Source organism: Neovison vison, chromosome X, assembly GCF_020171115.1.
Source record: "Neovison vison isolate M4711 chromosome X, ASM_NN_V1, whole genome shotgun sequence".
Classification (NCBI taxonomy): Eukaryota; Metazoa; Chordata; class Mammalia; order Carnivora; family Mustelidae; genus Neogale; species Neogale vison.
In genome coordinates this window covers 65,525,129-65,540,841 of record NC_058105.1, presented here as the reverse complement: position 1 = coordinate 65,540,841, position 15,713 = coordinate 65,525,129, and the positions used below count along the sequence as shown (strand labels likewise).

Sequence of the window (15,713 nt, the reverse complement as noted above, 5' to 3'; positions counted from 1 at the left end):
TTCTTTCAAGATACGTCTCCAAAGGCAAAGGAAACAAAAGCGAAAATAAACTTCGGGAATTCATCAAAATCAAAAGCTTCTGCACAGCAAAGGAAACAGTCAAAAAAACAAAGAGGCAACCCACGGAATGGGAGAAGATATTTGCAAATGACAGTACAGACAAAAGGTTGATATCCAGGATCTATAATGAACTCCTCAAACTCAACCCACATGAAACAGACAAACACATCAAAAAATGGGCAGAAGATATGAACAGACACTTCTCCAATCAAGACATACAAATGGCTATCAGACACATGAAAAAGTGCTCATCATCATTAGCCCTCAGGGAGATTCAAATTAAGACCACATTGAGATATCACCTTACACCAGTTAGAATGGCCAAAATTAACAAAACAGGAAACAACATGTGTTGGAGAGGATGTGGAGAAAGGGGAACCCTCTTACACTGTTGGTGGGAATGCAAGTTGGTGCAGCCTCTTTGGAGAACAGTGTAGAGATTCCTCAAGAAATTAAAAATAGAGCTTCCCTATGACCCTGCCATTGCACTCCTGGGTATTTACCCCAAAGATACAGATGTCGTGAAAAGAAGGGCCATCTGTACCCCAATGTTTATAGCAGCAATGGCCACAGTCGCCAAACTATGGAAAGAACCAAGATGCCCTTCAACGGATGAATGGATAAGGAAGATGTGGTCCATATACACTATGGAGTATTATGCCTCCATCAGAAAGGATGAATACCCAACTTTTTTAGCAACATGGACGGGACTGGAAGAGATTATGCTGAGTGAAATAAGTCAAGCAGAGAGAGTCAATTATCATATGGTTTCACTTATTTGTGGAGCATAACCAATAGCATGGAGGACAAGGGGCGTTAGAGAGGAGTAGGGAATTTGGGTAAATTGGAAGGGGAGGTGAACCATGAGAGACTATGGACTCTGAAAAACAGTCTGAGGGGTTTGAAATGGCGGGGGGGTGGGAGGTTGGGGTACCAGGTGGTGGGTATTATAGAGGGCACGGCTTGCATGGAGCACTGGGTGTGGTGAAAAAATAATGAATACTGTTTTTCTGAAGATAAATAAATTGAAAAAAAAACATGTCTGCCCAAGTAATACAGGAACCAAATTTTTTCAGATGAGTAATTTTTGAATAAGGCTTGTATTTCACAAGAATCACTAATACTTACACTGAAAGGAAAATCCTATTTTAAAATTATATATAACCTGACAGATGTTTAAAAATTGAAAACTGAAGAGCCTTTTAGAAGAATATTTTCAGAAGAACTGCATATTTTCTTAGGGGTGACATCCTATCATTGAAATTGGATAAAAAAGGAGCACAAGTTCCCACAAACTCTGGCCATGCTAATAAGATAATGAAGGAAACAAAATGATTTTAAGGCATGAATAAATAAAATCCCCCTCACAGGTAAGAAATAAAACAAAATTCTACCTAACAATACAATATTGTATGCAAACAATTTTTTAAAAGTTTTGAGATGGTTTATTTTCTGAGGTTGTTACCCTTCTAGGTTTACTACATTCAAAGTATTTAAAAATCATTTTTTCTACTTATCTAAGTACAGAATTATCATAGTTCTTTAAATAATTCATTATCCCCTAAATAGTTTATTGTATAAGTATTTGAAACACTTTTGTCTTCATTTACACATGACAGTTCTCCTGAGAAATGTATACATTTTATTGAGAAAAAAATCAAATATATTATAGAGGTGCTGTTATTTAAAATACATCTTAATAGTTTTTTATTTTAAGCTTATAAAAATTTTAATTTATATATATTTGACATACATTTATATATGCAAACAAGTTTTGTTCTAAAATTCACTCACCAAAGCTGCAAAAGCCCAACCAGTTTTATTAAAAAGAAATTCCATATTGCTTCTTCGAAGATACACAAGTCCACCAATAACAGCCAAAAGCAATCCCAACATAAGAGGACCAGCATAATTTGGGGGTCTAATTACTCTAATCTAATGGAAAGGAAAGAAAAAATGTTTTAAGTATGGAATTTACTTGTTAATTATATAGGTCAAACTAATTCGAAATGAAAGCAATCAAAACTAGTGTGGTTATTGTTGTGATGAGCACCTGGTGTTGTACGGAAGTGTTAAATCTTTGTATTTTACACCCGAAACTAACAGTTCACTATATTAAATTAATTAAGTAATTAATTTAAATTATTAAAGAAAATAAAAATTTATTTAAATAAAAAATTTAAAAGGAAAATCATACTTTTTTCTTTTCATCCTAATCAAAAGAGTCTACAGTGTATCCCCAAATGGGATGAGATAGGTACAGTATTCTGTTTAACTACAACACAACATCTTTTAGATTAAGAAGTATTTTCCAAATACCACTATATAGTCCATCAAAAACCACTCAAAAGAGTGGTTTCCATGCTGAATCAATAAGGTAATAGAAAATGTTTTATAATTTCATTCTTTCATCAGGATGTTTCTGTTAAATGCTACTTATGAAGCAGCTGCCAGACTATTCCACTTCAGTGATATGGTAACGAGACCAATTCAGACCTCCCTGTAAGACTGGAAGAAGACAATGGAAGGAGTAACTTTCTACCAAGTAGGGAAACTTACATTGACATCAGTTCTGTCAGCAATCCATCGGGCAATCTGTTCAGCAGAAAAACCACGCACCTGCAACTCATATGTATCACCTCGCTTCGGTTTCCCTTTTGCAGGAAAGTTGATGAAAGTTGGAGCTGAATTCATGTTTAGCTGAATAAAAAGAAGTCCATGAAAATATAAGTTATCAAGAAAATAATCTCAATAGCAAATATTACCTTGAAATTTAGGCATTTTACAAAGATGAGGAAGCCCAGGTTTAGGGAGGTCAAGCGATTTGCCTAAGGAAAGTGAAAAGTGGTGGAATCAGGATTCAAACCCAAGACTGTCTGTGACCTTAATTAGTACACTTCACTGACCAAATATTAACTCTGAGCTAGGAAACCTATACTCTACCCCTTTAGAATGGAAAATCTCCCATATCACAAACATTTTAATTTGTTCAGAAATAACACATAAAGAACACATTTGCAAGAACTAAAATTGCCTTTTGTAGCTGAAATAAACTCCAAATTGAGTATATTTTCAGTCTGAGTAAACAAGATAGTGCTCTAAAACTAAAGTGAAAATCAATACAAAATGGTAGTCATGTGCAGAAATAGTTAATTCTAAAAGTTTCTTAAGTGTTTACTGATAAGCATCACATTCTCAATAATGTGGCCAAGGTATGCTTCAAGAAGACAACATTGGAATTATTTAGGTAAAAAAACCATAACTGACTCATCTGCCTTATATCTTTCCTGATATAATTGTATTTGTAGAAAAGAGAAAGTCCAAGTACAGGGAAAAGATGCTGACCAACAGATGCAAATATTCAGGTCCCCTCAACAGGTAACCCTATAAGGGAGATTAGCTTATGTGAGACATTTATAATTTAAAGACATCAGACAATAAAACAATCTAACGCCCTTGCTTTGATCCTATACTCACAACAGAACCCTCTAACAGTAATTTTTTAGACTTTCCCATAAGGAAGGAGAGTATAGTGATTAATGGATATGATTATTTTGGTCTCCTTGGCAAATTAATGAATAGATGAGTCCTTTAGTTACCAATGTCCACAGATTTTTAGTTTGGTAAGTGCGTACAAGGTCTCCAGAACTAAATAAATTCTGGCTACACTGTTAAAAATTCAATTTCAGAGTCTGAAAAGCTAAGAACCAGACCCCAGACAGTGTTCACTCCACAAACTACTACCCAAACTTCAGGTTGAAACCTTTTTAAAAATTTGTATATATGGGGCGCCTGAGTGGCTCAGTGGGTTAAGCTGCTGCCTTCGGCTCAGGTCATGATCTCAGGGTCCTGGGATAGAGGCCCGCATCGGGCTCTCTGCTCGGCGGGAAGCCTGCTTCCTCCTCTCTCTCTGCTGCCTCTCTGCCTGCTTGTGATCTCTCTCTGTCAAATAAATAAATAAAATCTTTAAAAAAATTTGTATGTATGTAATCTCTACACCCAATACGGGGTTGCTGGACCTTACTATCTTGAGATCAAAAGTCACATGTTCTTGAAACAAGATGGGATAGGGAGGGAGACAAACCCTAAGTGACTCTTAATCTCACGAAACAAACTGTGGGTTGCTGGGGGGAGGGGGGTTGGGAGAAGGGGGGTAGGGTTATGGACATTGGGGAGGGTATGTGCTTTTGGGTAAATTGGAGGGGGTGGTGAACCATGAGAGACTATGGACTCTGAAAAACAATCTGAGGGGTTTGAAGTGGCGGAGGGGTGGGAGGTTGGGGGTACCAGGTGGTGGGTATTGTAGAGGGCACGGCTTGCATGGAGCACAGGGTGTGGTGAGAAAATAATGAATACTGTATTTCTGAAAATAAATAAATTGGGAAAAAAAAAGTCACATGTTCTTCTAACTGAACCAGGGAGGTGCCCTTAAGACAAAATCATTAATATTTAACTATATCACTTTTGGATTTTTTAAAAAAATGTATAAAAATCTAGGTAAAATATGAATCTATTTCCCTTAGGAAATAAAAATAGTTCCAACTGCAATCAATTCTAGCAGCCACTATTATTTTTTTTCAAGATTTTATTTATTTATTTGACAGAGAGAGAGAGACAGTGAGAGAGGAAACACAAGCAGGGAGTGTAAGAAGGAGTAGCAGTCTCTCCACCGAGAAGGGAGCCCAATGTGAGGTTACATTCCAGGACCCTGGGATCATGACCTGAGCCGAAAATAGATGCTTAATGCCTGAGCCACCCAGGCACCCCTAGCAACCACTATTATTATTTCTAGACCTTTCTGAATTTATGCATATACATGTGTATATACCAACAGAAAACACAATATTGCTTTCTGTTTGCTTGAACACAAATGGTATCATATTAACTATAATATTCTACAATCTTCTTTTTAAATGCAGCCATGTTTGAAGGATCTATCCATCATTGTGTGTGTGTGTGTGTGTGTGTGTGTACACATACCTCACTCTTTCAGATTACTAAGAAACTATGCTATTGTTGGACTTTAGTCTTTTTTTCCAGTTAAACATAATGTTGCAATGAAGAGCCACATACTTATCTTCCTGTATATCCGCTAAGAGTTTTTCTCCAAAGATGGACTTGTTAGGTCACAGGGTAGAAACATTTGAAATTAAAATGGATAGAGTCAACTTTCTTTCCAAAGTGACTGTACCAATTTAAACTTCTATCCATCAGTAAAGGAAGGTATCTATTTCTCTATATTTTTACCATAAGTTTGTATAATGGGTAAATATTGTGCATCACAATTCTTGTAACTTGTATTTTCATTATTACTAGTGTAAGAACTTTATACCAGGGGCACCTGGGTGGCTCAGTGGGTTAAAGACTCTGCCTTCAGCTAGGGTCATGATCCCAGGGTCCTGGGATCGAGCCCCACATCAGGCTCTCTGCTCAGCAGGGAGCCTGCTTCTCTTCCTCTCTCTCTGCCTGCCTCTCTGCCTACTTGTGATCTCTGTCTGTCAAATAAATAAATAAAATCTTTAAAAAAAAGAACTTTATACCAAATGAGCCCTTTAAAAATATTTTGTAGACTAAAGACACAATCAACAGAGTGAAAAGGCATTATTTCCAAATCATATATCTGATAAAGGGTTAATATCCACAATATATGAAGAACTACAATTCAACCAAAAAAACAAACAAAAAACAAACCCAAACAGATTAAAAACTGGGCAGAGGATGTGAATAGATGTTTCTCAAAAAAAGATAAATAAGTGGGCAACAAGCACATGAAAAGATGCTCTACATCACTTAATCATTAGGGAAATACAAATAAAAACTATAATGAAATACCTCTTTATATCCATTAGAATGGCTACCATCGAACAAAACAAAACAAAACAACTAAAAAATAAATGTTGCTGAGGTAGTAAAGAAACTGGAATCCCTGTGTGTACTGCCGGTGGGAATATGAAATGGTGCAGCCACTACGGAAAACAGGATGGAGGTTCCTTAAAAAACTAAAAATGGAACATGATCCAGGAATTTCAATTCTAGGGGTATATACCTGAAAGGATTGAATGCAGGGTCTCCAAGAGATATTTGTACACTTATTTTCACAGCAGCATTATTCACAATAGCCAAAAGATGGAAGCAACTCAAGTGTCCATCAATAGATTAATGGTTAAATAAAAGGTGCTATATACATACATTTTCAGCCTCAAAAAAGAAAAAAAATTTTTTTGACACATGCTACAACATGGATAAACTTTGAGGACATAATGCTAAGTGAAATGTCACAAAACGACCAATATTGTACATTTATTTTTTTAAGATTTTATTATTTATTTGACAGCGAGCGAGAGAGAGAGCACAAGTAGGGAGAGTGGCAGATGGAAGGAGAGGAAGAGGTAGGCTCCGCACTGAGCAAGGAGCCAGATACCAGCTCAATCCCAGGATCCCAGGATCATGACCTGAGCTAAAGGCAGATGCTTAATGGACTGACCCACCCAGGCACCCGGTATAATTACATTTATATGAGGTAACTACAGTAGTCAGTCATAGAGACTGAAAGTAGAATAGTAGTCACCAGGGGTTATGAGAAGAGGGAATGGAGAATTATTTAATGGGTACTGAATTTCAGTTTTATAAAATACAAAGAGTGCTGGAGATTGGCTGCACAGCAATGTGAGTTGACTTAGCACTAGTGAATTTTATATTTAAGATTGATAAAGACAACACATTATATGTTATATATATTTTCCCACATATACTGTGGCATATGATACTACTATTTGGAGAAAGATTTGAATTTCTTTCACAAATGGATATACTACCATCCTTATACAACTAACTCTAAATATAGTTCTAAAATAGGCATCAATTATGAAAAGCTATTTGATGTAAAAGAAAATTAGTTTTGTATTTTTATAAATCACTAACAGAAATTCCTTGTATATTGTTAAAATAAGTGGAATTACAATTTTTAATTTCTAAACTAATACCACAGCTTGAATAACAGACAATAAGAAAGCAATTTTTTAAACTCAGAAATCGTTTCCATTGGTCTAATAAAGGCTAAATGCACTCATCTTTTAGGTTGTAGCATGTTTTTTTTTAAATATTTTATTTATTTATTTGATACAAGTAGACAGAGAGGCAGGCAGAGAGAGAGAGAGACAGAGAGAGAGAGAGAGAGGAGGAAGCAGGCTCCCTGCTGAGTAGAGAGCCTGATGCGGGGCTCGATCCCAGGACCCTGAGATCATGACCTGAGCCGAAGGCAGAGGCCCCAACCCACTGAGCTACCCAGGCGCCCCTGTAGCACGTTTTATAAATGTACTCATTTTGATTTAAGGGGCTGTGACTGGAATATGACTGGCACAATGACATACTGTAAAATGGGAATATTAAGCTGTTTGGTATTTATTGAATATCCATTATGTACTTAACACTGATAGCTATAGGATGTTGGCTCTGCTCTAAAGTAAGTGATTATATTCTAAGATGAACTGTCAAACAACTATAGGGCTAATTTTACTATGAGGTAGAATGTGGATACATGTATAATAGAAATATAAGGAAAACAGTATGGCAACACAAGAAAAGGGATGACTCACATTTCATTTGGAAGATCTGAAAAGGCTGCAAGGGAGTATCTGAAATGAGGCTTAAAGGTAAGTGGAATTTTGAGGGGAGAGAAACAATCAATGATACTGAAATAAGACAGTGTATGACATAATATAAATACGAGAAAGGTGCTTATGCATCTGGAGTAAAGAGTGCATGAATGGAAAACTAAGGAATTTGGGCTTTAGTCTAATGTCACTATTTTCAAAAGTATGTTCCAAAGAATCTAAGCAAAATCCTTCATTAACTAGTCCAATAATTTGGGAAGTTCTGCATATCACAGCCCACTACTGGATTTGAAAAATAACACACACCAGAATGTTAAAGTCTATGAAAAGTCCTGTGTTGGGAGACAATTCTCCATAGGTTTCTTGTGTTTCTGCATATGCTGCATTAAGAGGAATCGACTAGAACTCATACAGCAATTCAGCAACGTGGCAGGATCCAAAGTCAATGTACAAAAATCAGTGGCTTTCTTATACACTAACAATGAAAATACAGAATGGGAAATTAGAGAATCGATTCCATTTACTATAGCACCAAGAACCATAAGATACCTGGGAATAAACCTAACCAGAGAGGTAAAGGATCTGTACTCGAGGAACTACAGAACACTCATGAAAGAAACTGAAGAAGACACAAAAAGATGGAAGACCATTCCATGCTCTTGGATTGGAAAAATAAACATTGTTAAAATGTCTATACTGCCTAGAGCAATCTGTACTTTTAATGCCATTCTGATCAAAGTTCCACCGGAATTTTTCAAAGAGCAAATAATCCTAAAATTTGTATGGAATCAGAAGAGACCCCAAATCGCTAAGGAAATATTGTAAAACAAAAATAAAACTGGGGGCATCATGTTACCTGATTTCAAGCTTTACTACATAGCTGTGATCATCAAGACAGCATGGTACTGGCATTAAAACAGACACATAGACCAGTGGAACAGAGTAGAGAGCCCAGATATGGACCCTCAACTCTATGGTCAATTAATCTTCGACAAAACAGAAAAAAAAAACATACAGTGGAAAAAAGATAGTCTCTTCAATAAATGGTGCTGGGAAAACTGGACAGATATATGTAGAAGAATGAAACTCGACCATTCTCTTACACCTTACACAAAGATAAACTCAAAATGGATAAAAGACCTCAACGTGAGACAGAACTCCATCAGAATCCTAGAGGAGAACATAGGCAATAATCTCTTCGATATCAGCCACAGCAAATTCTTTCAAGATATGTCTCCAAAGGCAAAGGAAACAAAAGTGAAAATAAACTTTTGGGACTTCATCAAAACCAAAAGCTTCTGCACAGCAAAGGAAACAGTCAACAAAACAAAGAGGCAACCCACGGAATGGGAGAAGTTATTTGCAAATGACAGTACAGCCAAAAGGTTGATATCCAGGATCTATAAAGAACTCTTCAAACTCAACACACACAAAACAGACAATCATATCAAAAAATGGGAAGAAGATATGAACAGACACTTCTCCAATGATGAAGACATACAAATGGCTATCAGACACATGAAAAAATGTTCATCATCACTAGCCCTCAGGGAGATTCAAATGAAAACCACATTGAGATACCACCTTACACCAGTTAGAATGGCCAAAATTAGCAAAACAGGAAACAACATGTGTTGGAGGGGATGTGGAGAAAGGGGAACCCTCTTACATTGTTGGTGGGAATGCAAGTTGGTGCAGCCTCTTTGGAGAACAGTGTAGAGATTCCTCAAGAAATTAAAAATAGAGCTTCCCTATGACCCTGCCATTGCACTCCTGGGTATTTACCCCAAAGATACAGATGTAGTGAATAGAAGGGCCATCTGTACCCCAATGTTTATAGCAGCAATGGCCACGGTCGCCAAACTGGGGAAAGAACCAAGATGCCCTTCAACGGATGAATGGAGAAGGAAGATGTGGTCCATATACACTATGGAATATTATGCCTTCATCAGAAAGGATGAATACCCAACTTTTGTAGCAACATGGACGGGACTGGAAGAGATTATGCTGAGTGAAATAAGTCAAGCAGAGAGAGTCAATTATCATATGGTTTCACTTATTTGTGGAGCATAACAAATAGCATGGAGGACAAGGGGAGATGGAGAGGAGAGGGGAGTTGAGGGAAATTGGAAGGGGAGTGAACCATGAGAGACTATGGACTCTGAAAAACAATCTGAGGGTTTGAAGGGGCAGCAGGTAGGAGGTTGGGGGAACCAGGTGGTGGGTATTAGAGAGGGCACGGATTGCATGGAGCACTGGGTGTGGTGCAAAAACAATGAACACTGTGATGCTGAAAAAAATAAATTAATAAAAATAAATAAATAAATAAATAAATAGGAGGAATGGACTAACTCTGTTCTGAATGATTTTTTCAAGGGTGTTTGTATAGCCTTAGAAGATAGAAATAGAGCCCCTCCAAAGCAAAGGGCATGCAGGCTTACTACCTTTTCTAGGATTTCCCAAAGCTTAGAGATACTCTCCCATAATGCAAACCGTTGTCCTTCATTGCATCATCCTATGGAAAGTGGGGCTTTGGGGAAATGGTGCAAGAAAGTGCTGATACTTTGGATACCGTCATTACTGTGAATTATATGAAGTCCTTTAACTCTGACCCAGGAGTATCATCTCTTCTGCTAGTATCTATGAAACCATGGTAGTCTAACTCATTATCTTGTAAGTAATTAAACCCTCAGATCCTTCATAGGTCATGATACCCTAAAGTAAAAAATAACATTAAATTTTGTTTACCCTCAACGTTCCCAAATTTAATTTTTCCCAACTATTCTTATTAATACTCTCCAGAGAGGTGCCTGGGTGGCTCAGTTGGTTAAGCGTCCGACTCATGATTTCCATTCAGGTCATAATCTCACGGTCCTGGGATTGAACCCTGTGCCAGTCTCTGGACTCAGTGGGGAGTCTTCTGGATATTCTCTCCCTCTGCTCCTCCCCTCAACTCATATATACACGTACTCTCTCTCTTAAATGAATAAATCTTCAAAAAAAAAAAAACTCTCCAGAAAAAACTCTAGAAACTGTTACAGAGGTATCAGGGAGAGTGTACTATATGGATGGTGGCAAGTGAACCAGTTGAAAGTACTAATTCAAATGAAAGGTGTTACCCTGTCCCCTAAGAGGAGGGGGAAGGCTGAGAAATTCTTGTGAAATTCATAGTCCAGGGGCATAGTCTCATAAAAAACCGAGACCTAATTATAGGACCATAGAACATACCCATCCCACCTTACTAAAGGCCAGTACAGCAGTTCATTTTAACCAGTACATCATGTCTGGCTACAAAACCAAAAGTAAAAAAAAAACATGATTTGAAGACACAGAGCAAATATCATAACTAGACATGACAAGGATGTTGGAATTATCAGATTGGGAATTTTTAAAATCTATGGTTAATAGGCTAATGGAACTAATGGATAATACAGCATGCAAAAACAAATGGGTACTGTAAAAAGAGAAGTTGAAATCCTAAAAAAGAACCAAAAAGAAATGCTGGAGATGAAAAACACTATAACAGAAAGAAAAATGCTTTTGATGAGCTTACCAGTACACTAGACATGGCTGAGGAAGAAATATCTCTGAGCTAGAGGATCTATTAACAGAATCCTCAAAAACTGAAAGGCAGAGAATAAAGACTAAAAAGAACAGAACAGGGGCGCCTGGGTGGCTCAGTGGGTTAAGCCGCTGCCTTCGGCTCAGGTCATGATCTCGGGGTCCCGGGATGGAGTCCCGCATCGGGCTCTCTGCTCAGCAGGGATCCTGCTTCCTCCTCTCTCTCTCTGCCTCTCTGCCTTCTTGTAATCTCTGTCTGTCAAATAAATAAATAAAAGATTGCCTTTAAAAAAAAATAAAAAAATAAAAAAAATAAAAAGAACAGAACAGAATATTCAAGGACCATAGATCAACTACTACAAAAGATGTAACATACACATAATGGGAATACCAGAAGAACAGAGAAAGGAACAGAAGAAATACTTAAAACAGTAATGATTGAGAATTCCTCAAACTAACATCTGACTCCACACCATAGATTCAGGAAGTTCCAAGAACATCAAGCAGAGTAAATGCCAAAAAATATACCCAGGCATATCATTTTTGAACTATAGATAGTCAAAGAAAAAAAACAACAACCTGAAAGAAGCCAGAGAAATACAACACCTTACTCATAGAAGAATAGAGATAAGAATTACTACCAACTTCTCTTTAGAAACCATCCAAGGGGGAAAAAAAAAGAAACCATCCAAGGAAGAAGAAAGTGAAATATTTAAAGCATGAAGAGAATAAAAAACACCACCAACTTAGAATTCTGTACCCTAAGAAATTATTCTTAGCCAAACAAAAAACTAAAGGAATTTCATGCAAGAAATGTTAAAAGAAGTTCATAGAGTCAAGGAAAATAAGAAAGGTTAGAAACTTGGATCCACATAAAGGAAGGGAGAACACTGAAGAAGAAAAAAGTGAGAATAAAATACTTTTCTTTTTCTGTTTAAGATTTTATTTTTAAGTAATCTCAATACCCAACATGGAGCTGAACTCATAACCCTGAGACCAAGAGCTGCACAGTCCACTGACTAGGTCAGCCAGGTGTCCCTATTTTTCTTATTCTAAATTTACCTAAGAGATGATAACAGTTTATTCAAAGTAATACCAACAATGTATTCAATTGTGTATGCATTTATGTATGTTTAAATATAACTGAAATATGTGACAGAAATGATAGAAGGGATGGGAGACAGAAGTTAGGAATATATGTTTTTTATTTTAAGTTACTCACACATGCCATGAAGAGGTATAATGTTATGTGAAAGTGGATGGGGGGTGGTGCCTGGGTGGCTCAGTTGGTTAAGTGTCCAACTCTTGATTTCAGCTCAGGTCATGATCTCAGGATTGTGAGATTGAAACCTGCGCTGGACTCTGCACTGGGTGTGGAGCCTGCTTAAGATTCTCTCCCTCCCTCTCTTCTGCCCCACCGCCAGCACTTGTGTGCATGCCCTTTCTCTAAAAAAAAAAAAAAAAGTGGACTTGAATTAGCTATAAAGGTATATTGCAAATTCTAGGGCAACCACTAAAAAAAAGGGGGAAAATAGTATAGCCAATATGCTAAGAAAGGAGAGAAAATGAAATCACATAAAATGTTTAGCTACACAAAAGGCAGAAAAGGAATGGAAAATAAAAATAGAAACAATGACTAAGGGCAACAAATAGAAAACAGTAATGAATAGAGTGCGTATTAGTCCAACTGCATAAATAATCCAAATACATAAATAATATGAGTACCAATAGTCTAAACATAGGTTCAAAAAATAAGACCCAAGGGGCGCCTGGGTGGCTCAGTGGGTTAAGCCTCTGCCTTCGGATCAGGTCATGATCTCAGGGTCATGTGATCAAATCCTGCATCGGGCTCTCTGCTTGGCAGGGAGTCTTCTTCCCCCTCCCTCTGCCTGCCTCTCTGCCTACTTGTGATCTCTCTCTGTCAAATAAATAAATAAATAAATCTTAAAACAACAACAAAACAAGATCCAAGTGTATGTTGACTACAAGAAACCCATTTTATTTTTACTTTTTTTAAGAAACCAACTTTAAATAGAGACATATACAGATGAAATATATGGATAATACATAGATTAAAAGGATGGAGGAAAATATACCCTGCTAACACTAATCAGAAGAAAACAGGAATAGCTGTATTAACTTTAGATGGAGCAGATTTCAAAATACGGAGTTATTAGAGATTAAAAAGGGCATTACATTATGATCAAGGGGTCAATTCTCCAAAAAGACATAACAATCTTTAATATGTATGTGCCTTACAACAGTGTCAAACTATGTGAGACAAAATCTAACAGACCTGAAAGGAGAAACAGATGAATCAACTATCATAGTTGGAGACTTCAATAGCCCTCTTCAACACCCAATGGAGAGATCATCAGGCAAAAAATCAGTAAGGATATGGCTAAACTCAATACCACCTTCAATTAACTAGATATAATTGATATATACAGACTAACTTTACCCAAAAAAGCACAATTCACATTCTTCTCAAACTCACACGAAACAGTCACCAAGACAAACCACATTATGGGCTATAAAACACACCCTAACAAATTTAAAGTATAGAGATCATACAATGTTGGACCCTTAGACAATAATGGTATTGAACTGGAAACCATGACTGAAAAAGAACTAGAAAATCCCCAAATACGTGAAAATTAAATGATACATTTCTAATTAACACATGGTCAAGGACAAAATCTCAAGAAAACTTCAGAAAGATTTGGAACTAAATGAAAAGGGAAACACAACATATCAAAATCTGTGGGGTAGAGCAAAAAAGGGCTAGAGGGAAATTTATAACACTGAATGCATATATGAGGAAAATATCTATATCAATAATTTAAGTTTCCCCCTTAGGAAACCAAAGAAAAGTACAAATTAAATCCAAACTTAGCAGACAATAATAAGAATTAGAGCAGAAATAAACAAAATTGAAAATAGTCAATAGAAAAATCAATGAAACCAAAAGCTTGTTCTTTGAAAAGGTCAAAGAAATATGTAAGTGTATGGCCAAACTAAGAAGAAGAGAAGATAACAAATACTAGTATCAGATATGAAAGAGAGGATACCACTACAGATCCTATATGGACATTAAAGGGATAGTATAAAAAAAATCTACAAACAATGCTATGCTTACAAATTTTATAACCTACATGTAATGGACCAGTTCTTTGAAAGACACGATTTGCTAAAACTCATACAAAAAGAAATTTAAAAATCTGAATAGGCCCATATCTATTAAAAAAGCTGAACCAATATCTTCTGCCCATTTTTTGATGTGTTTGTCTGTTTCGTGTGGGTTGAGTTTGAGGAGTTCATTATAGATCCTGGATATCAACCTTTTGTCTGTACTGTCATTTGCAAATATCTTCTCCCATTCCGTGGGTTGCCTCTTTGTTTTTTTGACTGTTTCCTTTGCTGTGCAGAAGCTTTTGATTTTGATGAAGTCCCAGAAGTTTATTTTCGCTTTTGTTTCCTTTGCCTTTGGAGACGTATCTTGAAAGAAGTTGCTGTGGCTGATATCAAAGAGATTACTGCCTATGTTCTCCTCTAAGATTCTGATGGATTCCTGTCTCACGTTGAGGTCTTTTATCCATTTTGAGTTGATCTTTGTGTAAGGTGTAAGAGAATGGTCGAGTTTCATTCTTCTACATATAGCTGTCCAGTTTTCCCAGCACCATTTATTGAAGAGACTGTCTTTTTTCCACTGTATATTTTTTCCTGTTTTGTCAAAGATTAATTGACCATAGAGTTGAGGGTCCATATCTGGGCTCTCTACTCTGTTCCACTGGTCTATGTGTCTGTTTTTATGCCATTGATCTCAGCTCTAATCTTGATGATTTCCCTTCTTATGTGGTGAAAAAATAATGAATACTGTTTTTCTGAAAATAAATAAATTGGAAAAAAAATAGCCCAACCCCCCCCCAAAAAAAATTATTGAAATGTCCTCATTTTATGTGATTGGACTTATTCCAAGCATGCAAGGGTGGTTCAATATTAATACCCAATTAATATAAAGAAACAACAAGTGTTGGCGAGAAGGTGGAGAAAAAGGAACCCGTTTGCTCTGTTAGTGGCAGTGCAAACTAGTACAGCCACTGTGTAAAACAGTATGGAGATTTCTCAAAAAGTTAAAAATACAAGTACCCTATGATCCAGTAATTGTACCACTGGGTATTTACCCAAAAATACAGAAACACCAATTCAAAGGGATACATGAACTTCTATGTCTGTAGCAGCATTATTTACAACAACCAAGGTATAGAAACAGCCTAAGAGTCCATTAATATACAAATGGATAAAGAAGATATGGTACATATGTATGTGGTATATGTATGCATTGGAATGTAATTCAGCCATAAAAAAGATTGAAACTTTGTCATTTGCAAAGACATGGATGGAACCAGAGAGCATAATGCTAAGTGAAATAAGTTAGCCAGAGAAGGATAAATACCATATTTCAGTCACATGTGGAAT

The 15,713-nt window shown here is 36.6% G+C and overlaps 1 protein-coding gene across 1 annotated transcript in view; it reads right to left on the bottom strand.

Annotated features, from left to right (window-relative positions):
• The window catches only part of MAGT1 (magnesium transporter 1), a 75,823-nt gene that overhangs the window by 21,244 nt on the left and 38,866 nt on the right, over positions 1-15,713 (bottom strand). Inside the window, exons 4-5 of the mRNA XM_044234846.1 lie at positions 2,620-2,760; positions 1,855-1,995 (exon numbers count right to left, since the gene is read on the bottom strand). Of these exons, the coding sequence (XP_044090781.1) occupies positions 1,855-1,995; positions 2,620-2,760 (282 nt within the window). The remainder of the gene's footprint in view (positions 1-1,854; positions 1,996-2,619; positions 2,761-15,713) is intronic.